The following is a 27,926-nucleotide window of genomic DNA, read 5'->3' on the forward strand; positions in this document are numbered from 1 at the left end:
GCAGAGGGAGCTCTCCCAAGAAGGAACGTCCCTCTAGCGGCAGTTCTGTAAGATATTTGAATCGAGTGTCGAAGTGCCACAGATACATCTTCATTTTGCAGCTTGGTAATGACGTAGTGTTATCTGAATAAAGTTAAACTTCATACAAATGAACATCAACCAACTTTATAACCTGCTTAACTCTACGAAATACACTGTTTATATGGAGTATTTTCTAAATCCATCGTATGCTTGTTACTGTACATTTTCAGTACGTATATAACTCGTTCAAGTTGACGACAATCAAATCCTAATGTTAGTTATTTTTAAATGCACATCACTAAAGGTTAATTTTACTAACCATATAACTGATACATCACTCAAAATCTCGTTTTTCTTAAACCACAAAGTTGATAATTGTGAAAAACTTAGAAAAAATGTAGAAACTAGAGAATAATATAAGTAGAATAACTTCACCAACCTTATGCAGTGGACACGACTTAATTTCTCCATCTGTAACGTCTACCAGTTTGGAGGTATCGTATAGGTTAGCCGACGCAATAATTCCGACCCTCTGGTGGCGAACTCCAAGAAACATGGCCGGCTCTCGATCGACCAAGAGCTTAACTACATCACCTTCACACCTCATGGCCGTCACTGTCATAAATGGCACGACGATGCACGTCATTTTCTTAGTTCTTAAGTGTCCTGGTGATTCGAACTCGTACACGAACTTCCTAAAAAGTCCAACATCACGAATAAGAAGATGATTGGCTAAAAATCAACACTAACTGTATAGTAGTCTGCGATCGTAAACTGCACAATAACGTTATATATAATTTTATGAAATACAAAATCATACACTGCCGTCAAGAGTACAAAAATATTTATATTGACGTCACGTATACCACATAAACAGATATAGCATCACCTGCAACATGTACGGTTACTTCCAACAATGTAGAAAAAAATAATGGTCATTTTGCTAGACACAGTGTCTCCCCCAAACTGTTTGTTGTGAATTTCCCACAAAGCTACTCGAGGGCAATCTGTGCTAGCCATCCCTAATTTAGCAGTGTAAGACTAGAAAGAAGGCAGCTAGTCATCACCACCCACCGCCAACTGTTGGGCTACTCTTTTACAAACGAAGAGTGGGATTAACCGTCACTTTATAATGCCACCACGGTTTGGTGCGACGGGGATGCGAACCCGCGACCCTCAGACTACGAGTCGCACGCCTTAACACGTTTGACCATGCCGGGCCAAACCCAAACTGTGTCGTAGCATGCTTGCAATCACCAAGAAATTTATATTTAATAATGTAAATTTATTATGTTTCAAATTTTTAAATTTTGTTTCTTCGATACACACAGCATAACAGTAATGTGTGCCTATCCTAGTCATGAGGGTGCCACCAAGCTTGTCACATGGCCTAATGGCTGAAAACGTTCTGGAAGCACGGGTCCGGAAAACAGGGTTTATGGCGTCCTGTAGAGCATGCATTATAATAATGATACGTCAATACTAAAGGCTTGGCTAACTTCACCGTACAGAACATAAAACACAACAATACTAGTTTTTAGCTAATGTTATAACATATTTTAACACGACAATACCGTGTTTCTCCGATAATAAGACCTACCCATAAAATAAGACCTAGTGTGATTTTTGGGGATAGTTTTAATATAAGCCCTACCCTTAAAATAAGCCCTAGTTAAGAGTGGCAGGAAGAGGAAAGAAATAAAAAAATAATTTATTAATTAGTTTAATAGTTAGTTAATTAGTTTGTTTAAGTATTAATCAGTTAGTTTAATAATAGTTTATTTTAAATGGTTAGTTTAATACTTTTACTTTGTAACTTCATTTTTTAATATATCAAAATAAGACATCCCCCGAAAATAAGCCCTAGTGTCATATTTTGGAGTGAAAATTAATATAAACCCTGTCTTATTTTCGGAGAAACACGGTAGTCTCCAAACAACTGAGTGATTCTCAATTATATTAACTTTATCATGGAATGGTTTGATTCAAAATATTTCTCTACCGTTTATATTTATTCTAGCGGATTTCGAAGACTGAAATTAACAAAACGTACCTTTTACTGAAAATCACCTTGAGTTTGTTGTAATTCTTTCCTTCCGGTTTATGGACCTGAAAGTAAAACAAGACACAAGCTATTGAAGTTCTCAACAGTGAATGTTCTTACCAGCTTCAATCATTGTGTGTGTGTGTGTGTGTGTGTGTATCACTAATTAAACTGTAGAAACATGCTTTTCCCGTTGTACGTGTGGTTCATGTTGTCATCCAATAGAAACTAACGCATCATTGTAAATATAACACACTCAGACACATAGATGGCGTAAACAAAAATTTTTATTTGTGGCAAGTTGGCAAAACTTGCACCTAAATCAGACCCGACTACAACATAAAATTATAACACTGCTGTAATAACACTAATAAAACATTACACTAATGATGGCGAACCTGTGGCACGCGAAAAAAGTTTGCTAGCACGCAGCATGCAGTGCCACCTTTTAATTTTTCAAACTCTAACCCATAATAAATAAATTATACATATATAACGATTATCATTATTGCCACATGCAGCAATGAATGATTGTTTTCCAACCCAAAAGCAGTGAGAAATGTTCACAGAAGACGTCTCACCCTCTCTTGACGCTAGCTTTGCTGTTGCGGAAACATGCGACGTCAACACGTTTTGAATTCCTCGCAGGTCCAATGTACGCAACAGTACTTGAGTGAAAATAGAAGTAAACAGTTGGTATTGGCTTCACTCTGCTTATATTTTTCTTCTGTTGTTTGCAAATGAATAATGGATATTTAGTGATAATAAGAGTAAATATAATTTTATTTTTTTTGCAGTAATAAATAATAATGTTAAAATTATGTTATTTGGCGTAGCATGTGCATATTATTGATCAGATAGTTATAATTTATTTTTATACAATGACATAACTTTCACCTGTTATGTTACGGTAAGTTAAGTTATTGTATTTAAGTAATTGTCGAGATATTTTTAAATTGTATTTACCCTTTTCAGCTTGTCAGAATGCCAGCTCAACAAGCAAAGAAACAAAAATGCTCAGCTGGAAGGTTTTTCGTTTTGATTTGAATTAAGCATAAGGCTTTGCCGACCTCGGGTATCGAAACCAGGATTTTAGCGGTATGAGTCCGCAGACATACCGCTGTGGCACTGGGGGGACTTCAATGGAAGGTGCAGCAGTTTTTCAGGAATCGTGGACTGAAACATTTGATCAAAAAGGGTGATGAAACACTATACATCTTATATTATGAAACAGTGGTAGAAGGACTTCCTCTGTAAAGCGGTATTATGAAACTGTTCATTAAAAGCTTTGTGATAAGAGTGAGCAGAAACAAAAACAACACCTTTCTCAAGAAGTCAGCAACAACAACATGGAGTCAAATGTTTTCAAGAAATTTGTTTCAGGTAGTTTAAACTTGGTTGTTGCTAGTTTTAAGATTTCAAAGATTACTGCTCAACATGGAAAACTACTTATTGATGGTGAGTATGTTAAATAATCATGGATAAAATGTACTCCTTTCCTTTTTAACAGTTTTCCAGAAAAAGAAAAAATCATTCAGCACGTTAAGGAATTACCAATAAGTAGAAACACAGTAAAGGATAGAATATTACAGATGGAAACAAACATAACAGAGTTACCAATAAGTAGAAACACAGTAAAGGATAGAATATTACAGATGGAAACATAGAATTACCAGTGAGTAGAAACACAGTAAAGGATAGAATGTTACAGATGGAAACAAACATAGCAGAACTACCAGCAAGTAGAAACACGGTAAAGGATAGAATATCACAGATGGAAACAAACATAGCAGAATTACCAATAAGTAGAAACAGTAAAGGATAGAATATTACAGATGGAAACAAAAATAGCAGAATTACCAGTGAGTAGAAACACAGTAAAGGATAGAATATTACAGATGGAAACAGAATTACCAGTGAGTAGAAACACAGTAAAGGATAGAATATTACAGATGGAAACAGAATTACCAGTGAGTAGAAACACAGTAAAGGATAGAATATTACACATGGAAACATGAAATTACCAGTAAGTAGAAACACAGTAAAGGATTGAATATTACAGATGGAAACAGAATTACCAGTGAGTAGAAACACAATAAAGGTCAGAATATTACACATGGAAACAGAATTACCAGTGAGTAGAAACACAGTAAAGGATAGAATATTACAGATGGAAACAGAATTACCAGTGAGTAGAAACACAGTAAAGGATAGAATATTACACATGGAAACAGAATTACCAGTGAGTAGAAACACAGTAAAGGATAGAATATTACACATGGAAACATGAAATTACCAGTAAGTAGAAACACAGTAAAGGATTGAATATTAAAGATAGAAATAAACAGAATTACCAGTGAGTAGAAAACACAGTAAAAAATAGAACATTACAGATGGAAACAAACACAGAATTACCAGTGTGTAGAAATCTGTATAAATACAGTGCACTGATGGATCAGCAGGTTTTCGTCAAAGTGACACTGCACAGTTATGCAAGAGTACAATTTAATTTATGGATAATACCCTAAAACATGAACTCTTACATACAAATGTAAGTTGAGACTGGCCCATTAGACTCATAGAAATTAAAGTACCAACAAACTCGCATTTCATTTTTATTACTTCTGATCAGGATCTAAGTGATGAGTAACGGATAGAAATACTTTATACACAAGCATTATCAAAATGCCATTGGTTTCGCTAAATAGTAGATAGGGACAGTGGGAATATCGTTAACCCAATCACGCACGTTACTAATTAGATGACAAGGCAAGATATTACTTTGATGTTAAACAAGAAATCAGACAACAAATACGAATTGTCGTATTTAAAGTTCATTGCATTGCCAGTGCTGTATTGTGATCGACTTAAGTTGCAAAGAGCAGCTCACAGCAAATAGCAATTGATATCTTCTTCATACTGATGAAGACTATTGTCCCGTTCGATCTAATTCTTTGCTCTCATCTGGAAAATCCAAAATGGAATAATGCAACATACTTATTACTATCAATACAAAATGAATTGATTGTTAACATTAGTATACAACTAACATAAAAGTTGGTTTTAACTGAAATAAAGGAAGCACCTTTTTGGTCCATACTCAGAGATGAAGCTTTGTCATTCAAAACAGAGTTAACAGCCCTGTGCATCCACTTTGCTGATGAGAAAGACAAGGATATTTTGTTAGTTCTGTGAGACAGCTCAGACTCACTGAAGAGTGTGTAAGGCATGGGATTTTACACATTAAACATTAAAAACTGCCCTGGTCATGACTATAACAGCACTTTGAATATGTCAAGTGTAATTAACGATGTTCAAACATAGGCATGAACAGTGTACAAACTAGTAGCTTATGTTCACTGCCCGAACCATAAACTCAATATTATCAATGCATTGCCATGAAAAAGAAAAAAAATCAATTTTACCATTTCTTCAAGTGATCAAAGCAAGCCGAACTATTAGAAAGTATTACACCTGCAGAGGGCCAACCAAGAAGCCAGTTACTGATGTGTGTAGAGTTCATTGGTGTAGGACCTAAATGTTACAGTTTACAGTCTACACAATGACGGCTAACTACACGCAAACGAAGTTGTATTTAAAAACAAAAGTGGAAGCACGTGGACTTTCAGCTTCTATGGCATCTATGACTTTGCAGCTACCTCCCCTACTGTGTACAATCTGTCTCATATTGGAGGAATCACTGTCGGACTGCAGGAATCTTCCACTGGCATCATGTATGCCTAAGACCTGCAAAGTCGATGCTTGAAATCAGTAGTGTTTTTCAGATATCAATATATATACGTACACACTGATATAGATATACTAAGGTGTGTGTGTGTGTGTGTGTGTGTGTGTGTGTGTGTGTGTGTGTGTGTGAATGTATTTACACAAATAAAGCTAACAGTTTTTAATGTTGACATGAATAGAGGGAATGAAAGTAATGAAAACTATACTGTTACTTAACGCGATCACATATCCTTGTCCATGCTAAAAGGTCTATGCTATTCAAGTTGATGAAATAAAAGCCACTTATACTGGAAGACACGAGAACTTTGATGAGATCTTCAACCACGTGTATGAGCCTGCCATTCGTATGGCGGATTGTCAATGTTAAGCCTAGTCATCCGAGAATCTAGTGTGGACGACAACGACACAAAACGAACTGTTTTGTCATCTATCAAATATCGCTACCGCATTAATTTTGCACTAACTTCCGAGGACTACATCACTACCAATTTTGAGGAAAGATGCTCAGGTCTATCAAACAAATTGATACCTTTAAACAAGTAGTACCCTATTAAATTAACTCTTCATCACAAGATGTAATATTGTTAGACTTAAGTTATATAAACTTGTAATATTTTTGTGTATAAATTATAAATACAAATATAATCCTTTGGCACCAATACTCACTGCAGTTGTCTCTCGATCTGTAAGGATAGAATAAATGATGTATTCTATAACACTGAACTTCATATATCATTGTTGCACAAACTCCATAAATGCATTTCATTATTAATTTCTTTGAAGGATTAGCCCACAAATGTATCAGTATTTTGGGTCTGGTCCCCTCTGTTTTAGAAGACGAAATAACTAACATTTCATCAGTGGTCACCACCTCCAAAGTTCACTGAGCAGGAGCTGGTCAGGTGAAGATGGAAGCGGGTGTTTCCTTCTTGCAGTGACAGCAAAGAAAGACCCTCGTGATGCAGCATGGCCATCAAACACTGCAAGAAGACCACTTTCCACAACATATATGCACTAATGAAGATCGCATACACCGTTCCTGTCACGTTGCGTGAGGGATCCATCAACACTCTGAGCAGACTACACACTCAACCTTAATCCATTCTTGCAAACATTCAAATCCACTATGACAAGGAGGTGGATTCAGATACAACTTTGGACTTTTGAGAGAACGCATTCTCCGACTTAAGCACGAAAATCTGTTGATGCTGTTAAGTGTAAATATTTAAGTATTCCATATTACAATAAGTAATACAAGTCTGCACACTAATGCATGTATTTATTGACTAGCATTTGAAAAACAGAATTAGTTCAATACTTAAGCCTTATGGCTTATTTATACTTTTTTTTCTGTGGATTTGATCACCATATTTCATAATTTTAGTTTTCTGTTAGCAGAATCATATTCACAATATTCTGGGGGATGTATTTTCAGCATCACATTTAAATTCGTTTGCAGCTAATTTAAAGTACAAGTAAATTATGGTTTTATATTCATAAACATTAGTGAAAAGTGAAAACCAAATGAAGTTAATCCTCAGTATCTTAATGTAAACCATAATTTCCTTTTACTTTAAATTAGCTCCAAAGGAATTTAAATATTATGCTAAAAATACTTGGCCAGAATATTGTGGATATGATTCTCATGGTTGAAGGGTCCAACTCCAACACACCATTGTGGCCTTGAATTTCTGTAGACAGGTGGTCTTGGGGAGGCCCTCCCAAGATCAAACAGCTAGTCCATTTGGGCCAGGACCAACTGAGTGCAAGCACAGGATGTCCTCACAACAGGTGTAATTATATTAAGCAACGTGGAAAGTTCTGAATTATGTTAAAAATTTCCAACAAACCAACTTTCACTAAATTGGTCCACCTGTTAAACAAATATTAAAATATCTTCAAAATTAACTACTCATGTAACAAATGTTTCATAATAATATTTAAAATCTAAAATATGCAAGTTCAAAAGAATAAAACGCACTGTATAATTATATTAACATAATAAAAACAAAAATTATTTTAGAAACTAATTAATATTCCAATTAAAAAACAATGACATTGTACAGAATTATAACTGAAAGATATGAACCAGTTGTGAAAAAAAGTTAAGTGGCAAAATTTAAATTTTAGTCTTGTGTCTTAATTTGGTAATTTTATTATTATTTTTATTATTTGTATTTATTATTTTCTATTTAAAAGAATTACTGTATTTAGTGTCCCCAGCATTGCCAAACTATTGTAAAAAAATGGAATATAAAAATATATTCTAATTTGCATCGATAAAAAGTCCTAATGAACCAACTCGCATCCTGGAGCTTTCGAGAACCTCTGTGTGCCCCCCCTTCCCCCCGAGCCCTCGCCACTAATAGCTGAAACACTCAAAAACTTAATTTGAAAACCATCCCAACCTACACCCTGGCTAAAATTCTGCACTTAAACGTGTAAACAAAGACTAGGAATGAAACTGCTCATTAAAGTAAGAGAGAAACATTTTACGAATCAATACGTTTGCTCTCACAGCGCACACTCAAAAGCATTGCATCAAAGAGCAGCCGGTATAATAACGGAAGGCTTCACAATATTAGTAATCACGAATTCTTATAAAGGCTCTGGATCAGATAAAACATAATTTTGCACTACCACTACGCAAAGTATTTGTTTTTAATTACAAGAAACTTTAGCAGATATATATAGTACACTTACCACAAACTGTCCAATTTCTAAACTTTCTATTTCGTAATGCCTAGGTTTGTGCTCTCGTGCGTCTACTCTTCCCTTCCGAAACGGCGGTAGCTTAGCGTGTTCTGTGGAGCTGTCGATCTGACCTCCATCTGCATAATAGGTATTACAGATACATGTTTTAAGACGTTTTATGAGACTACTAAGAAAATATGTCAAGCAAATTAGAGATTCGTTACTGAAGGCTCCATGTTTTTAAAATTATATTACAAAATTACATACAACTGTTTCACGTTATAAAAATTTGAAAATAACGGAATCAGACTCTTACTTAACGAAGACAGTGCTTGCTTAAAAATGGAAAGCCACAATTGTCCGTTAAATTACATTTGAAGTAGGCCTAACACCGAAACGTCAGAGTAAAATTCGTTTAGCAAAAGTGTTAAACGCACTTGCAGGTTTGTTTTTCTTTAATCAAATCAAAGTAACAAACCACTGGCATAAACCAAATGGGAAAAAAATATATAGAATTATCGTTTTCAATTAAACGTATTTAAACTGATTCATCTAATAAAGTAATTCAAAATCAAATACTGGTAACGTATGTGTGATCACCAAGTACCGTGACTGTATGAGTAAAGTTCAGAAACTGAATGTTATTGAGAAGTTTGTTTGTAACCAATGGAAACTATATATTCAACCAACTCGTCTTTCGTTATCCTCTGGAGCGGGGATATACAGAATAAAAACCCTTTAACTCATCTGGTCAAAATTTAGCTGAAATGTGATATACTAGTCAAGATGGTGCCTAAAGTTAGCAGAAAACCGCCTCTTCCGCGATAATAAAAGCATGCAAGGCACGAATTTTAGCTTTGGAACAAATACGTATCTATACTGTTGAACGCCATGGGTCAATGTCCTCATATGAAAACGTATTTGAACAACTAATCAAATAAGTCTTGGTATAAACATTTCTGTCAAGTGTGTGCCTACTATCACACCCTTTAGAAAACTTCTAGAACGTTGCTCTCACCCATTGTCTTGTGCAAGTCAATCATGAGCACAACTCCAAATATGTATATAAATAATATACCTAGTTTGCATATATCAGGTCATCCGATAAGCAATGTCCGAAAATTTAATACAGAAAGTGCATCATCATTTGTCTTTGTAGAGAGCTTTAATGATTAGAATATGTAGTAGGACGTGCATAAAAATGTTCAGATAAATAAAAGAAACTAACTCAACTCCACTTTTCAGATCTCTAATCAAATAAACCCTTATGAAGATGGATATGTCTGAGGAGCATACAGTGGAGCGCCATTAAGCCGCGGACCAGTAAACCGCGAAATCGCTTAAGCCGCTGTAGCAAGTCTTGTCCCAAAATTTTTGATGTATTAAATCTACTACCTGGCTTTTAGAAGTTTCTCGCACTCTTCTTGTCGTTGACACTGACATGACAAATGTGTTTTTTCTTATTGTTTAACTGCCAGTTAATAAATTCGGTATTAAAAATTTAATAATTTATGCAACTGCGCAATATCGCTACCACGAGATTTAAAATGGCGGCCCGCAAGTAACACGGGAAGACGAAATTTTACAGGGAAAAGCGAACCGTCGCAATGCATTGGTCGTTTGTGTTAAAACGGCACTTGTCAATTGTATCTGAATAGTCTATACATTAATATTATAATGATCACGCAATGGCCCGAATGAGGCTCCTCGGCGGAGCTTTTGGTGACTTCGGCTTTTCAGTCACAAAGATTTAAACCGCGGTTAAGCATGTTGACCCCCCAAATATCGCGGCTTAACGGCGCTCCACTGTATTAAGCATATAATGATTTATGAGTTTGAAAAAGGTAATAGTACAGCAGAAACTGCACGAAACATTCGAGGTGTTTATGGTGCGGAGTCTCTCAATAAAAAAAAATGTCAAACGTGGTTTCAGAAGTTCAGAACAGGTGAATACAGCTTAAGTAATGCGCCACGTTCTGGTCATCCTGTTGAGTTTAATGACGACTTGCTGTTGGTTGCAGTTGATGAAAATTATGCTGTAACAGTTGAAGAACTAAAACAAACTTAATTCAGCCCATTCAACAGTTCACCGTCATTCATCTACATCACCTTGGAAAGGTGTCGAAACTTGGAAAATATATCCCCCATGATTTGACAGAAGCCAACCTTAGAGCACGAGTGGACATTTACACTTCTCTGCCCTCTCGTGAACGTAACTCACCTTTTTTGAACAGGGTAGTGATTGGAGATGAAAAGTGGATATCATAGAAAACGTTAAGCGCCGTAGACAAAAAATCAGTGGAGGTAAACTGGCTAAAGCACAGGTCAAACTGGACCTCCACCCTAGAAAGGTCTTGTTAAGCGTTTGGTAACTTACCGTTAGTCAAATCTGCTTTGAGTTGGTCCTACTCAATGTAACGATTACATCAGATTCTATTGTGAACAGCTAGAGCGCTTGGATGTTACACTAAAAAAAAACTACACTAGGAAAAACTTCCACATCCTCCTTATTCTCCAGACCTTGCCCCATCTGATTATCATCTATTCCAAAGTTTGCAGAACTATCTTGATGGAAAAGTGCTTGGAACACATGAAGATGTCAAAACTACCCTCTATACATTTTTTTACCTCAAAACCCCAAGAATTTTATAGAAGTGACATTCAGAAGCTTGTGGATCGTTGGCAGGAAGTAATTAATAATAACGGATCATACATAATTAACTAACATTTTTCTGAACCTACAACTGGACATTACTTAAGGGATGACCTGATACAAATAATGTGTTTTACACAACAGTGTACAGGTCTTAATAAAGCGCCTTGGTCAGTCAAATCATGTATGACTGAAGACACCGTCAAGTTGCAAGTTATAAAACTGATAGTTAATATGGCAAACATAGAATTAACGTGGACAAACGTCATACGACATGGATGATTGAGGGGATAATTGTTATTCTAGATGTGGAAATTTGTGTCACGAGATATACATGTTCATGCGTATTATATAAAGTTGGTCAAATTCGTGTTTACAAAGTATCTATCATATAATGTCTGTGTAAGTAAACACTACTTATCACTGTATATGTGATATGTTACAAGTGCCACTAACACTCACAAGTGTTCACTGTGTAAATAAATATCCCAGCTACACTGATGAAATTAAACTGATTTTGTACAAATCATTTAAATGATACGGGTCTTGGGTTCGCGTTACGCGATACGTAAAACTAAATATGATAAGCACAGTTACAAGAAATAATAGTGATGAGCTAAGAGTCTGCCAGACCGAACATGGACTAGTAGTCAGAGAAAACTATGGGTTCCGAGTTAGAATCCTCCAGACCTAGCATGGACTAGTAGTCAGAGAAAACTGTGGGTTCCGAGTAAGAATCCTCCAGACCGAGCATGGACTAGTAGTCAGAAAAAATTGTGGGTTCCGAGTTAGAATCCTCCAGACCTAGCATGGACTAGTAGCCAGAGAAAACTGTGGATTCCGAGTTAGAATCCTGTCACCGAACATGATCGTCCCTTTTAGCCGTGAAGTTATTAATGTGACGATCAATCCTACTTTTAGAAAGAAGTACAAAGGTTGATTACAGGCAGTGTTGCCTAACCACTTTTCCCTCTATCCTATCACTCCTAAATTAGGGACGGCTAGCGGAGATAGCCCTTGTGTAGCTTTGCCATAGATAATTATTGTTTCTCATTAAAACTGGTTACTTTGTAGTGTACGACTAAATATAGTAATATTTATTACGTATAAATAGTTATATTCAAATAGTGTTAGCAGAAAAGGAACACCACATAATGCCCTACTAGGTGTGTAATCTTAATATTTGTAATTAGAGTTAGTAACTATTCCAAATACAGGATCACAAATGGTAAGTTGTTTGTCTGTCTGTTTTTGAATTTCGCGCAAAAATACACAAGGGCTATCTGCGCTAGCCGTCCCTAATTTAGCAATGTAAGACTAGAGGGAAGGCAACTGGTCATCACCACACACCGCCAACTCTTGGACTACTCTTTTTACCAACGAATAGTGGGATTGACCGTAACATAACGCTCCCAAGGCTGAATGGGCGAGCATGTGTGGTGTGACGGGGTTCCGAACCAGCGACCCTCGCAATACGGGTCGAGCGCCTTAACCACCTGGTCATGCCGGGCGTAGGTAAATCGTTAGGTAATGAAGTGCCACAAGTTCTTAATGTATATCTGTAACTGGAGTTTGTAATCTTCCAATTATATACGTTATTATACTGTACAAGTTGTATAATATTTCCAGTTGAAAATGTTATCGAAACTTTGGGACTACAGTTACTGTACGACATGATCAGAATTACTGCATATCAAGCTATATATACTTCTTAAATTACGTTGCTGATTTCAAGACTAAAATTTGCCTTCATTCTAAAAACAATTTCGTAGAAATAAACAAGTTACCAGAATCACTCTCCTGGATGTTTTCCTTCCGATACTTGTCATCTGATGTACTAGTGGCAACAGATAAGGCTTCTTGAAATGTTGTGGTCGCCACCGGTTCTTGGACATTTTGAACTTCACGCTCTGATGGGCAAGGCTTAGGAAAGTTCACCCTGGCGGTGGAATTGAGATCTTCTTCTACTGTTTGCTTTTCCTGTTCTTCTGATTGGATGGATTTCACTTGCGTACTCTGCTTTTCCAACATCTCAGATTGAGCCGAGTTGTTACCTGATGACCTTGGAGAAGTAACTGGGTTGAGTCCAACAGCAATATTAACAGGAGTGTGATTTCTGTTGGCTTGTGTCTGTGTGATATTCGTTTGAGAAGGCAAAGACTGACGAAGTCCTACAGATGTATGGCTCATAGAATATGGATGGAATGTTGCTTCTTGTGAACTAAACCTTTTCTGAGTCATTTTTTGCACATCAGATGCAGAGCTTATCAACAGAATTTGTGGCTGAGCGAATTTTTGTCGAATAATTCTCTCTGGACCAACAACCTGGGGTCTTAAGGTCTGATGTGGTTCTAGTGTAGTCATCAGACTCGGGTTTCTCACAATCTGAAAAGGTCTAAGACGTGCCGATAAAATTTGAGAGGATGTCTGTTGTAGAGATGAGTTCCACGAGCCGAAAGAAGCTACAGTGGACTGAGAACACCCTTCTGGACCACCAGCCACTCCTGCATGACCAAGGCAGCTTCCTTGAGCAGCATTTGATAAATTGTGTTTGGCCAAGTGGTTCCACGAATGGACCTGCTGAGGTAAAATTAACTGATATCTTTCCTGCAAAAGCTCTTTGACTGTTTTGGCTCTCTTTTGTCGAGGCGCATGAAAACTGTTAACTGATTGTGGTACAACTGGGCGAAGAAAACAAGCTATCTCTGGTAGGGAGTTAGTAATTGTTGTTTTGTGAGGTTCATGGTTACCCAACAGAAGCTCTTCAAGTCTAGACTTTGGTTTTTCAGTTAGAGAGGTCTCACTCAACGTTTCACAGGTATTCATATGGTGTGAACTGCCTATATTACTTGAAAGATTGATAATAGAGGGGGAAGATGTATACTGAAGATTTTTGGCTGCTTCATTACAACAATGGTTTAGACTTTCTTCTTTTGAATTATTAGCATTAAAGGGTTGAGCTTGTCGAGACTGAGATTCGAGCCCACTGGATCGTAGGAATTTTCCTTCTGTGTTAGAACTACCACCTATATCACAATTTTCCAAAACAGTTTCATTTGCTTTTCCTACTTTCCTTAGAGAATGGGCAGACAAATGCTGACCATAAGTGTTAATATTTTTTTGCTCATTAATTTTATCTGCAATACTATTAATGTCAATGTGAGACTGTACTCCAATGTCCCGATGATTCTCCTTCTGTTGTCCAGCGTAGTCCAAGAATGAAAACTCGTGATCTGAGACATTTTTTTCAAACTGCTGTTTACGAGTAGGGATACAATACTCTTGATCACATGGCATTGTTGCAAGACTAGAAGGTAAAGGAAATACAGAAGCTAACGACGGCAGAGGCCTAATACCATAAGCTGTAGTTGTGGTCATCACTGGCGGTTCTGATCCAGTTGGAGAAGATAATGGTGAAAACGGAAATCTAGAAAATGGGTCAGCTGCTTGGTTATCGGGAGTTCGCAAGGAGGTATTCCACTGGTAATTGTCCCCTTCCGCTCGCTTATAAAATGATGGCGGTGTTAATTGAGGATCAGGGATTGAGTATATCCTCCTAGGGTTGGTCATTTCAGGCATACCATTGGACAAAGGCAAGGCATTTGGATTAGGTTGAAAGGCCATACAAAGATCGCATGTGCAAAAAGAAGAATACCTAATTGAATTTGTAGCTGCTGATTGATTGTGTTGAGTTCCAGGTGACATCGATATATAACTATCGCCAAAGGGCTGCCAAAAATTACAACTTTCTCTCAAAATATCTGAAAAATCTGGAAGGTAATTTACATAATGAGTCTGTCCAGAACTGTTTCCATCTAAACTTTGCAAACTATCAATTCCATTTGTTGTTGTACTTCTATCTCCAAACATGGACAAAATAAAACCTTCATTTTCTGGTTCTTCGATATGCACTTCAAGCATCGGTTCAGTAAATTCAGGTGGAGATGAACAGCTCACGGAATTGGTGCAACTCTGGGAAGACGATGGTTGGTTTTCAGTAACGTACAAACGAGCAGATTCGCTACTCGGTTCACTAGATGGAGAAAATGCATTCTGTTGGACTTTAGAGGACGAAGTGATTGAAGCGTTCTCTGACCTGTTAACCCCCCGTTTGCTTTCGTCAACTAGGTGATTTTTCCCGCATGTTTGGTGAGAGGAAATTTCCATAAACTGATGATCAAGTGAAGAAGTGGCTTTAGCCTCGACCATACATGTTTTTTGTTTTTTCATCACTAAAAAAATAAAGAAAATAACAGGTTAGGGTCTAAAAGAGGAAGTAAACAGAGCCTACACAAATAACAAAACAATGTTTAATAATGCATGCAAATAAACGTAGTATTACCTTACAGTTTTCTCCCTTTGATCAAATGTATTTAAAATAATATGTACTTACGAATACAAAAGAGGGAATCCTCAATAGCCGAGGCACCTGAAGTTCTTTAGGCAAAATTATTGTAAATAAGTGGATAACGCCTTTATTTCCCTTTCATGAGCTGTATTTGTGTCCACCCGTAATACCAAGCGTCAGGCGCTCTTATACCCGATTTGAATTTATTACTCATGAGAATCTCTACTAGCCTAACCTAAAACTGAAAGTTTAGGTAGTATTAAAATAAGTTAATTTGCGATATTTTAGGTGTGGTCAAACATATCAATCGAAAAGATTTGACACTTAAATTCGTTAAGAAGAGACGGAATTACGAGTTAAAATGTTAGTATTTTAAAATGAAAACAAAAACTATGGGCTACTATGCCACAGCTAAAACAAATATTGTTAAAAAACAATTAAAATTTGTTGAATTTTCTTCTGATTTATAGCGATGTACTAATATTTCATTAAAAAATAACGTAATAAAAACAAGAAATTAACCTAACGGCGCTGAAGCCTCGCATAACTGTGGGTAACAATATCAGTTTTTTTGTCACACATACTTGCAAAATTCACAAAGACAACCATTTTTCTTTCTTCTGCTCGGGTGTCATATCATTTATGCGATTACCTTGCCATCTGGTGAGGCAAAACATAACACCGGTTTTTAACATTAACGGAAAGTTCAGTTCCGAAACCTTCGGGTTTATACTCATATACAGTTATATTTTCAAATACATAATTTTATTACACGCTGTACGTGAATTAAAAACTTGGATTAGAAAATAAAATTATGATACTGTACTCACAATATAAATCAGAATAAGTTGTAGCAAATACTAGGTTTTAACCGAGTGTAATGTATTACTTCATGATTTAAAAACTAAATTTACTATGCTTGCCTGTAAACTCAATTCACAAATTGTGGCCAAATTAAGACTTAAGTTTGGCCTAAATTGATATTTCAAGCATCAGCGCCCGAGATGTGCTTTCGATACCGACAAATATATTTGTCCAATAAATTACACTTCAGGGATCAATTGATTCCTTTTAAAAATTAGTTCATGTGTTTTTACTTTTAAAATGTCTTTCTATATTTAAATTTTCTGTCATGCAAATAAATGAAAAAAAAAAGATTTTATTGAATAAAATTGCACTTGTTCAATAATTATCGTGTTATCTACCTCGTTAGATGCATGTTTTTTGGTGTTTGCAAAACAAATATTACAAAAGAAAGTATTCGACAAACACTTGTTTACTTTTTCATCGACTTTGATTCGGTCGTTTCCAGGTTATTTCTACGATTATTTTTTACCACAAGACTAAATTAGTGAAACAATTTACTGAAATTCAATAGAAAACATTTTTACAGCAGGTTGAAATAATAGGATTGTTAAGTACGTTTGCCTGCCTTAAACAATTGAGACTAAATATTTTACTTGTAGCACGATTAAACTAAATACAATTAACAATCAAAATAAATGGAATCACAAACATTTCTTTAAACCTAGATGGTATACTCTCGTTTAAAATAACGGTTTGTTTAAAAGGAAACATATCCATATTCATTTAAACATATACCTGCTTAAGCCTAGTCGCAGTCGGTTGGTTGGAGTCGACATATTTTTTAGCTCTGACACTGTCTCATGATATGGCTCCGACTTTCTCAAGTACAAACTTTTAGCTCATAGGTCCGTCATTTCTTGGACCGATATGAGATCTAACTACAGTTGTGGACTTGGAAGATCAAACCCTTTCGATTGATGTATTGGCCACACCCAGGGTCCCATAGATTAACTTACTCTAATCCTGTCTAAAATAATTTCAATTTGAGGGTAGGTTGGTAGAGGTTCCGATGAGTAATAAAATCAAAACGGGTACAAACGAGCCTTACACGCGCACGAAAATATTGTAAATACAAAACGAACAAAAGGTCTCGTAGATTATATTATTCTTATCTCGCTTAAATCTAAAATAATTTCAAGTTCTGCAGATGTTGTAGATTCCCTCTTGTTTTAAATCAATCTTATACGTCTACTGTTAAGTTTCGAATCAATTTCATAAATCGAATTTGTCAAAACTTAAGTCATATTTTCCCAAATTAAACATACGGTCGTCTAAAACACTCATACAGTTGCTTAAACCTGTCATATACATAACAAACAGCTTTAAAATATACACACGGATATACTGATTTACTATATGTTCCATGACACTTCGACTTAACACAAAGTATCTAAGTTGTATAGTTCTTACTTTTTAACACTAGGTTTTTCCAAACTTCACAGATTTGTTAGTTAAGAAGACAAATTGTCCGACATATACTTGAAATAAGTTACACTAGAACTTGTGTATCGTTTTCTTTTGTAGATACAACCACCCTTGTACATATTTAGAAATTAAAGAGAGGACAATGTCTCTTCCCTCCCTCCCACCTACCAACACATAAGCTACGCCTACCCTCAAATTGAAATTATTTCAGGAACGATCACAATAAAAATTAAACTATGGGACCTGAAGTGTGGTCAAATACATCAATCGAAGGGTATGACCTCCTAAGACCAAAATTATAGTTAGAACTCAAATCGGTCAAGAAATGACAGAGTTATGGGCTAAAAGTTTATACTTAAAAAAAATAAATCAGAGCCATTCTACGAGTAGCTATCAGTGGTTAAAAACTAAGAACGAGATTAACCCCGTAACAAAATTATCCGCGCAACTCATCATTTTCATTAATGTCAATCGGTCCGTGTCCGCTCATTTTTAAATGTAGTAATACAACGATTCGTCTGCCTTCTGCTTCTTCAATAAACTACAAACAGTCGGTCCACACTCCACAAGCACGTTAACAGTTTAAACGATACCAGATTTACTAACCTTGTTGTTGTAGGCCTAGGAAGTCCACTTTCTTTCTGTAATAAACCAAGTAATAATTATTAAAATAAACTGAAGTAGTCGATACCACAAAATGTGTATTTCATAGCAATATACATTACAAATAACGAAAATAATAATTAAACTCTCACAAGTTGTTCAGAAAAAAGAAAATAACATTCAATTAATGCCACTCGCGTGACAATCACAAGTTACCTTCTGTGTTCGAAAATAATTTTGGACGACTCATTAACGTTACACCTCGAAGATGGACTCTACCAGAAAAATGACATGATCAAATTAAACTCAGTTAGGGGGGCGATTAAAATATTAAAGCCATTTTTTCAAGGGTAATTATTTATGTTAATTCAAAATAATACTTCAAACAGAAGAATGTTGTTGTCTAGTTTTCGGTTGCAGACGCATTTTCACGTGTCACGTAAACTCATTTTATAAATGAAACAATTTTACATGGAAGAGCTTTATCGGTTGTAAAAGTTATCGATGTTATCTCCTCTTCAAGAACACCCAATATCCATTGTTGTTAATTTCGTATTATATTTCTACACACAATATAAACAAAATACAAATAAATATTAGAATTATTTCCAATATATATGCAATGTGATGTTAAAAGAATGAAATGAGAAAAACAATACAATTCGTAATACCTTTCAGCCTTGTCCTATTTTTATTACACTTACGCTGTCAAATCTAAACAAATAAAAATTAACTGATATTTTAATAAACATCATGAATAACGCAGTGCTTTCCCTCTATCTTTAAGTGATCACGTGATTACAAATACGAAAACAATTGTTCGGTGTGCCACATTCTGTCTGATAGATTAATGTTTTTTGTTTTGTTTTACAAAACATCTTTTGTTTGTTTGTTTTGGAATTTCGCACAAAGCTACTCGAGGGCTATCTGTGCTAGCCGTCCCTAATTTAGCAGTGTAAGACTTGAGGGAAGGCAGCTAGTCATCACCACCCACCGCCAACTCTTGGGCTACTCTTTTACCAACGAATAGTGGGATTGACCGTCACATTATACACCCCCACGGCTGGGAGGACGAGCATGTTTAGCGCGACGCGGGCGCGAACCCGCGACCCTCGGATTACGAGTCGCACGCCTTACGCGCTTGGCCATGCCAGGCCTAGAAAACATCTTCATTCTATTCTTGAACAATATTAGATGTTCGTGATAAAAGAAAAATAAATAAATTTTAATATTTCATTGTTATATACGTTGACCATCTTTGTTGGTGCCCTTTACTATTTATTTTCATTGCATATTTTTAACCATCTTTCATATCTCTCTTCAGTATCGTGGATGTTGAATTAGTGTTCTTTCGAAAGACGAGGTGAGAAAATATCGGATAAATGATAATAAAGAATGAACTGACACGTCTAACTGAAAAACATTTTCTAGTTTATTTTAATTCAGACATGCCCTCTAGTGGCAGACCGGCATGTCCACGAATTTATACTGCTATAAACCGGAGTTCGATACCCGTCGTGTGTGGAGCAGAAACGACCCTCTGTGCTCAATGACAAACAACGTTTAGACATGTACAATTATTTTTATTGTCATTTATCAAAGTTTTAAATGTTAGATGTTTGTGTTTTTGTTTGTTCAGTTCTAGAGAAAGTGGAGAATAAGGGGCAAATTAAGTTCTGTTTGTCTGAAGTTAAGCACAAAGCTACACACACAAAGGGCTATCTGTATTCTGCCAACATTATGTTCTGAAAACAAATAAGTATTGCATTTGAAAGTAACAAACATAGATATTTCATTAAAGCTAAACAATTACGTATTAATATTAAAATATGAATGACGTAGAATGTGGAATACACGCAAGGTCTGTGTTTGTCGTGGAAAAGCATGACAGTCGAGATAAAGGCACTGTAACATCGCTAGTGAAAAGTAAACTGTGGGAACAACACCCGTACCACTTCAGTATATACGTGCTTCTTGTAATACTGTTGAAGTATACTGTCCTCTACCTATACTGTCTTTTAGCGGTCGAGAATTCAGTCAGATTTCGTAATATTCCTCAAACTTAACTGGCCCGATATGGCCAAGTGGTTAGGGGCACTCGACTCGTAATCTGTGGGTCACGGCGGGGTTCGAATTCCCGTCACACTAAGCATGCTCACCTTATCAGTCATGAGGGCGTTATAATGCTACGGCGAATCCCACTATTCGTTGGTAGAAGAGTAGCTCAAGAGTTAGCGGTGGGTGGTGATGACTAGTTGCCTTCCCTCTAGTCTTACACTGCTAAATTAGGGATGGCTAGCGCAGATAGTCCCCCTGTAGCTTTGTGCAAAATTCAACAACAAATAAATATATTTGTCTAATCTAATTTTAGAACTGTTTATAAAGTTGTGCTGTATTTTTCTTAGTGAAGTTAAACTCAGTCCGGTGAAGAAAAGTATAACACTAATAAAAAAATTCTTTCAGTCCTGCATGACCACATGGTGAGGGAGGGGCGCTCAAGTTGTCATCTGATGGTCGCGGGTTCTAACCCCATCACCTAACAAGCTAGCTCTTTCAGCCGTGGAGGCGTTATAATTCGATGGTCAATCCCACTATTCGTTGGTAAAAAGAGTAGTCCAAGAGTTGGCAGTGGGTGGTGATGACTAGCTGCCTTCTCTCTAGTTTTACACTGCTAAATTAGGGAACGTTTGCGCAAAGCTACAGGAGAGTTATCTGTGCAATAGCTTCTTTCAAGTGATTTCACATACTGATCGAAAAATTTACAAAACAGTTTTATAATGTTTTTAGTCTATTAGATTCTTGTTAAATTTTTGTCATGTCTAAGTGGAACCTGACCCTATAGAGAGAAAATTTTGACACCGACATTGAAACTTAACCGAATTTTTCCTGTTCGTTAATAAGAGAGTTTTTAGATGAGTAATTAACACTGAATGTTATTTCAGTTAATGTTACATGTATGAAGAATATGGTTATTTTAACGTGTTAATATAAAACATGACGAATTAGTAAAATGTAAGCACATTTTATGATACTCCATTTTTAAATTAACCTAACGTCTTGTTTAATATTAATATTTTACTGAAGACTTAAACCTAAGCTTAACTCGTTTCGTGTTGTTAAGGGTTAAAAATCAGTTTTAACGTGGATACCAAGTAATCTGACTAGACCTTTCACTTTATTTAAAGTTTATAAAACTATTCTCGAACATATTGTTGTGATAATTAACCATTATTTCAATCTGGAAAACATACGACATGTATACAAATACGTTAATGAAGGGTTTATTTTAAGATCGAAACGATACATTGTGTGGATCATTTAGGTTGAACGGTACATTATTACTATTTTGTATGCTTAATGCTAAGGCTCACATAATCGTCCAAAATAAACATCGCAGATGACAAAATAAAATAAGCAAGATTCCTTAAAACTGTACAAACATACTTAGAAAGTTACTCAACATTAAAACTTAATTTACTTATATAAAAATTTTACCTAAAAGTGTATCACAGATTCCTTATGAGATTAAAAAGGAATATAAAATGCGACGAAAACAAAACTTTTATTTTCAATTCCGTCAAGGCTGTAAGCAACAGATCGAAGTCCAAATTATGGTGTAGTAAGCCTAAAATATCATCACCGAACCAACATAAACAAATATATATATTACATAATTATTTAAAGGTCTAGAGCATGGAATTCACCATTTTGTTGATAATATTAAATTATGAGAATTTGGATCAATATAAATTTTATTTGAAAAGCGCTCCCGTTTTATTTAAGTAAAGAACACTGCTTTCCTAACAAAAATATTAACCAAGTTTACAAAATTGATAATTATGACGGTGAAAACTTTTCATCACTGTCAATATTTATTTTATTATGAAGTTCTTAAACATTCTCTGTAGTAAAACCACAATCATTAACAATAAGTAATCTATGCTTGAAAAAGTCTATTTCTTTCTCTTTTCCTTCTTACCTAACTACAGAAATATCGTCAAAAGTCACTTGAACCTAAACATTATCTAGGCGACTTTGCCGATGATAAGTGTTATAACCTTAATATTCTTTATTATCATTCACTTAGGTTACTTTATCTGCGAGTTCGTTATTCGTAAAGAAGTACTAATGGATTTAAAATTGTTAAAATAGTACACTTCTTTTCTATATCGTTGGAACTTTCTTTGACTGAAGCCACAAACTATTGGTTACTTCTAATTCAATTGTTGTAATACCACGAATACTATTGTAGCTGTATTTCTATGTAGATTGCAAGATATTATTATATTCGCGTAATTGATTCACATATTGTTTGAGTGTGTACTTCAAGAGGTTAACATTACGAATATGTTTACTTGTTAACTTCACGAGTATATCTTATTTTATGACACAAGTGTTCAAGTTTTATTTATTTAGATGTCAAGTATTTCGTACCCTACTTGTTTAAATAACAAGTGCTTGACACGTCATTTGATGGCATACCGAAACTTAACATTGTTCAATTGGTTTACATCTTACATTCTGATTTAAAAAAAAAAAAAAAAAAAAGTATAGTTGGGATACAATTCCAAACACGCCCCATGTTTTTGACAAGATGACAATTCACATTTTTAAACATGTAAATTTACAACTAATATGAGCTCACAAACACGCATGCTGTATGTAAAAAGACGTGAATACATAAACCTTGCCAGCTGAAATAGAGAAATATTTTGCAATAATACAAACAAAAGAATAATTCCACAGTTTTATATGTGTAAATCATTGTTACAGAAACTACACCAAAAATTTGAATTCCAGTCCTTCGTCAGAAAAGATATTTTATACCCACAAAGGTATTATATAATATTTTCAAACCAAGCTTCGTACAAGTAACTTAATCGTAAATTTATATATTTTGAAGGAGTTATTGTATGCCAAGTCATATCCCTAACACTTCTCACTAGTCATAACATTACACAACATATTATGTGGGCCAGGTACTTAATGCGTTCGACTTGCAACCTGAGGGTCGCAGGTTCGGACCCCCTGTCTAAATAAACATGCTCGCTTTTTCGGTTGTGAGTACGTTATAACGTGATGGTCAATCCCACTAAAAAAGTAGCCCAAGAGCTTGCGGTGAATGGTACTGACTGGCTAAACTGGCTTATACATAGCTTTGGCACCATAAAACGACAAACCCACCAACCAACCTTTAGACTGTCACTGCTAAGGGACGACCAGCGCAAATAGCCCTCGTGTAGCTTTGCGTGAAATTCAAACCACTTATGTTACCTTGTACCCTTCTTATAAATCCACTCCTTTAAACACACATAACAGATACGTGAACATTTATTTAGTCTAAATCTAAATCGTTAAGGGTGTGACTTATTATCTTGTTAATTAAAATAAATATGTTTGTTCGAATCAACCTTTATTTCTTAGTGAACGAGAATTTCATAACATACTTGTTTTGACACTTTGTGACCTTAACAAGAAAAACTTTATATTTTACTTATAAAGGTCATATCTTTACATGTTAAAACCACAACTGATTAATATCTTACATAATGAAATCAATAATATTCCACATATTTCTTTGTTGGAGTCACGAGCGTTCCATACACTGCTTTTAGGGTTACAAATATCTTACTTGTTAACCGTCACAAGTTCAACGTATTAATTGTTAGGGTAAGAAATACTCCATATTTTGCTTCCTAAGCTTATGATAATTTCCTATTTTACCTGTCAAGAACACAAGTATTCTCTATGCTACTTCTTAACGTTACAAATTCTTTACACTTTGCTTGTTAGAGTTATTTTACATCAGTGTCTTAACATTTAACTTCTTAAGAACACAAATATTTCCTACGTCATTTCTTACGGCCAGGTGGGTTAAGGCGTTCGACTCCTAATCTGAGGGTCGCGAGTTCGAATCCCCATCGCGCCAAACATGCTCGCCCCTTTTAGCCGTGGGGGCGTTATAATGTGACGGTCAGGCCCACTATTCTTTGAGTCGGTGGTGGGTGGTGATGACTAGCTGCCTTCCCTCTAGTCTTACACTGCTAACTTAGCTTCGAGTAGCTTTGCGCGAAATTCAAAAACAAAACGTCACTTCTCTGGTGGTTATAAGTACTTGACATATAACTTGTCAAAAACACAAGTATTCTCTATATCACTTCTTACAAGGTCACAAATTATCCACTTTGTTTGTTAGGGTTATGAACACCTCATATTTCACTTGTCAAAAACACAAGTATTCTCTATATCACTTCTTACAAGGTCACAAATTATTCACTTTGTTTGTTAGGGTTATAAACACCTCATATTTCACTTGTCAAAAACACAAGTATTCTCTATATCACTTCTTACAAGGTCACAAATTATTCACTTTGTTTGTTAGGGTTATAAACACCTCATATTTCACTTGTCAAAAACACAAGTATTCTCTATATCACTTCTTACAAGGTCACAAATTATCCACTTTATTTGTTAGGGTTATGAACACCTCATATTTCACTTGTCAATAACACAAGTATTCTATATATCACTTCTTACAAGGTCACAAATTATCCACTTTGTTTGTTAGGGTTATAAACACCTCATATTTCACTTGTCAAAAACACAAGTATTCTCTATATCACTTCTTACAAGGTCACAAATTATCCACTTTGTTTGTTAGGGTTATAAACACCTCATATTTCACTTGTCAAAAACACAAGTATTCTCTATATCACTTCTTACAAGGTCACAAATTATCCACTTTGTTTGTTAGGGTTATAAACACCTCATATTTCACTTGTCAATAACACAAGTATTCTCTATATCACTTCTTACAAGGTCACAAATTATCCACTTTGTTTGTTAGGGTTATAAACACCTCATATTTCACTTGTCAATAACACAAGTATTCTCTATATCACTTCTTACAAGGTCACAAATTATCCACTTTGTTTGTTAGGGTTATAAACACCTCATATTTCACTTGTCAATAACACAAGTATTCTCTATATCACTTCTTACAAGGTCACAAATTATCCACTTTGTTTGTTAGGGTTATGAACACCTCATATTTCACTTGTCAAAAACACAAGTATTCTCTATATCACTTCTTACAAGGTCACAAATTATCCACTTTGTTTGTTAGGGTTATAAACACCTCATATTTCACTTGTCAAAACACAAGTATTCTCTATATCACTTCTTACAAGGTCACAAATTATCCACTTTGTTTGTTAGGGTTATAAACACCTCATATTTCACTTGTCAATAACACAAGTATTCTCTATATCACTTCTTACAAGGTCACAAATTATCCACTTTGTTTGTTAGGGTTATAAACACCTCATATTTCACTTGTCAATAACACAAGTATTCTCTATATCACTTCTTACAAGGTCACAAATTATCCACTTTGTTTGTCAGGGTTATAAACACCTCATATTTCACTTGTCAATAACACAAGTATTCTATATATTATTTTAGTTCTACAAATTCTCTAACCCTGTTTGATAAGTCTAAAACTACTTTACATTTTGCCTATTATTTTCCCCATTTCTTGCCTGTTAATATCACTAGTATTGTAAGTTTTACTTCACCTCTTTTCTGTTTTACATGTTAAAAATCAAGTATTGTACTTCAGAAAAGTTCCATGTTTAAGATATTGTAGCATGTTAACATTTATACCATCAACACTATCATAGCGATACCATGACGCTGTTTCTTGTATTTCATTGTTAATTATCAAGAAATGCGTATTACTCATTCCTGGTGTAACAATTTGGTAATTTAATTTATTATACTGTATTATTAATAATTCGTGTAATAAAGATTCGTTTAACAATGCCCACAAAATGATCGTAGTTAATTTACAGTGTTGAAAAAATCTTTTACTTACATTTAATTACATATAAGTGTTTCTCAACATGTAGTTAATGTACTTTATAACAGCAGAACTTTTTATTTCCTAAGAATTCTTTAAATCATTCATACGTTATTGATTTTAATTGTATGTCCAAAATACGTAAAACTTCCCACAGAATTATTTCTTTTCCGTCTACACAAGTTATTTCCTAGAGAAATTTAGGTATAAATAATACATTGCAATATTCATAGATAACGAGTTAAATCTGTAGTAAACATCGTGAAATGGTTAACATATTTTAAACGTGAATTACACACATCTTATTACATATTTTCTCGACTTTTTAAATGGTAATCTGTTAATCCAGAGAAGCGTTTCCAAGGTCAAATAATGTATATAATTTGAAACAATAAATTTATAACCATGTAGCTCTTCTTACATATCTTCAAGAATACGCTGCTTTAATAATAAAAGAGAATTTCGGAGAACTCCATTACTTCCAGCATCTGATTTTGGAGCCCTCTTTTGAAAGCGGAAAATTGAAATATAGCGCCCTCTGCTGTTTCTTCGTGCTTTCTGCTGCGGTTATTGGGTGCAACAATATCTTGAGCTACAGCTGATCGTGTCTGGAGTTCAATTTCGTATTCCAAACCTTTACGAGCGAAGAGTGGTTTTCGAAACTTGATTCTCGCATCTTTATCCTTAGCAAGCACAAAGTTTACTTTATGTTCTTCCCGACCCAGACGTTCATCCGGAAACTTGCACGTGCACCGAAGTAACCCATCGTAACTCGGTTTTTTAGCGGAATAATACCCAACATCTAACCTAACGGAAATACCAAGTCCCACTACAAAGACATCCATGTTGGTGACAGTAAAACGAACTCCAAAAACTCGTAGTGGTCGAATTGGAGTGTGAAACGACACGGGTTTGAAACGGCTACACACATAAGATTCTGGCGGAGGAATACGTCTGGAAGTATCCGAACAGATTCCTCGTGGTACGGATGTAATACCAGGTACAGCAAGGTTCATGAATATATGAAAACACTCCTCTTTAGAAAGTAGTCCAACCTTTGCTGGGCCTTTGCTGAAATCTTCTGCAGTCATGGCAAGAAACCGAATGTACGGTAGTGTTGTATCCATTACAGTCCTTAGATTATCGATAGTGGGTTCGAGATTACGCCGCTTAGCTTCCTCCTGGGCCCATTGAAACAGTGCATTGTACAAAGTAATCTCTGTGTGAATATTAAGATGCTTTCGCTGCACAATGGTCTCGAGAATAGAAAGGCTGATTTGTGGGAAATTTGATGACGTCAGCACGTGATATGATTGTCTGTCGATTATGTTGAGGCACTGGAAAACGAGATAGTGTGCTTCAAGATTGAGAGCAAATTCCAAAACCTGGCACACGGTTGTGTGCGAAACGTTATTCTCGATGTAGGTGAAACATTCTCGCAAGAGATGAGGAAGCAGATATTTCTTGGCAGCCGTTGCTGTTAGCATAGCATCTTCGACCGTTTCAAGATTTAGAGCATCTGTGTAAGCGTATCTATATAAAAAAAAAAAAAAATCAAGAGGTTTTAATACTCTTAAACCTGCATCTTCTTCTGTATACACGGCAAAGACGTGCTTTATGGGAATACAATATATATACACACAATAATAGTAAGTTTGGTCAC

The 27,926-nt window shown here is 35.5% G+C and overlaps 2 protein-coding genes across 6 annotated transcripts in view; both read right to left on the minus strand.

Annotated features, from left to right (window-relative positions):
* Nucleotides 1-49: 49 nt before the first annotated feature.
* LOC143229801 (uncharacterized) lies at nucleotides 50-18,826 on the minus strand. Of its 3 annotated transcripts, XM_076462603.1 has the most exons (7): nucleotides 18,619-18,826; nucleotides 18,406-18,440; nucleotides 12,947-15,391; nucleotides 8,516-8,643; nucleotides 2,075-2,130; nucleotides 461-716; nucleotides 50-123 (listed from the first exon to the last, which is right to left on the minus strand). In XM_076462603.1, the coding sequence occupies exons 3-7, from the start codon at nucleotides 15,387-15,389 to the stop codon at nucleotides 91-93; spliced, it is 2,916 nt and encodes a 971-aa protein (XP_076318718.1). In that variant the 5' UTR covers nucleotides 15,390-15,391; nucleotides 18,406-18,440; nucleotides 18,619-18,826; the 3' UTR covers nucleotides 50-90. The 3 variants fall into 3 exon arrangements, with proteins under 3 accessions (XP_076318718.1, XP_076318711.1, XP_076318726.1); XM_076462596.1 differs by lacking the exon at nucleotides 18,619-18,826 and having other exon boundaries at nucleotides 18,406-18,595; XM_076462611.1 differs by lacking the exons at nucleotides 18,406-18,440; nucleotides 18,619-18,826 and adding an exon at nucleotides 17,110-17,699.
* A 2,738-nt stretch (nucleotides 18,827-21,564) lies between these two features.
* LOC143229818 (BTB/POZ domain-containing protein 6-B-like) overlaps nucleotides 21,565-27,926 on the minus strand; it is a 34,631-nt gene continuing 28,269 nt past the window's right edge. For all 3 annotated transcript variants that reach the window (XM_076462641.1, XM_076462632.1, XM_076462624.1), the window contains exon 3: nucleotides 21,565-27,796. In XM_076462641.1, the coding sequence (XP_076318756.1) occupies nucleotides 26,707-27,796 (1,090 nt within the window). In that variant the 3' untranslated portion in view covers nucleotides 21,565-26,706. The remainder of the gene's footprint in view (nucleotides 27,797-27,926) is intronic.

The sequence above is a fragment of the Tachypleus tridentatus genome, chromosome 1 (genome assembly GCF_004210375.1).
Source record: "Tachypleus tridentatus isolate NWPU-2018 chromosome 1, ASM421037v1, whole genome shotgun sequence".
Classification (NCBI taxonomy): domain Eukaryota; kingdom Metazoa; phylum Arthropoda; class Merostomata; order Xiphosura; family Limulidae; genus Tachypleus; species Tachypleus tridentatus.

Bases quoted from the DNA above. Each gene is read 5' to 3' on its own strand.
- LOC143229801 (XM_076462603.1), bottom strand. From the start codon at position 15,389: ATGAAAAAACAAAAAACATGTATGGTCGAGGCTAAAGCCACTTCTTCA. The intron at 8,644-12,946 runs GTAACTTGTTTA...CCTATTATGCAG, and splicing joins CATCCAGGAGAGTGATTCTG to ATGGAGGTCAGATCGACAGC. The intron at 717-2,074 runs GTACGTTTTGTT...TGGACTTTTTAG, and splicing joins AAGGTGATTTTCAGTAAAAG to GAAGTTCGTGTACGAGTTCG.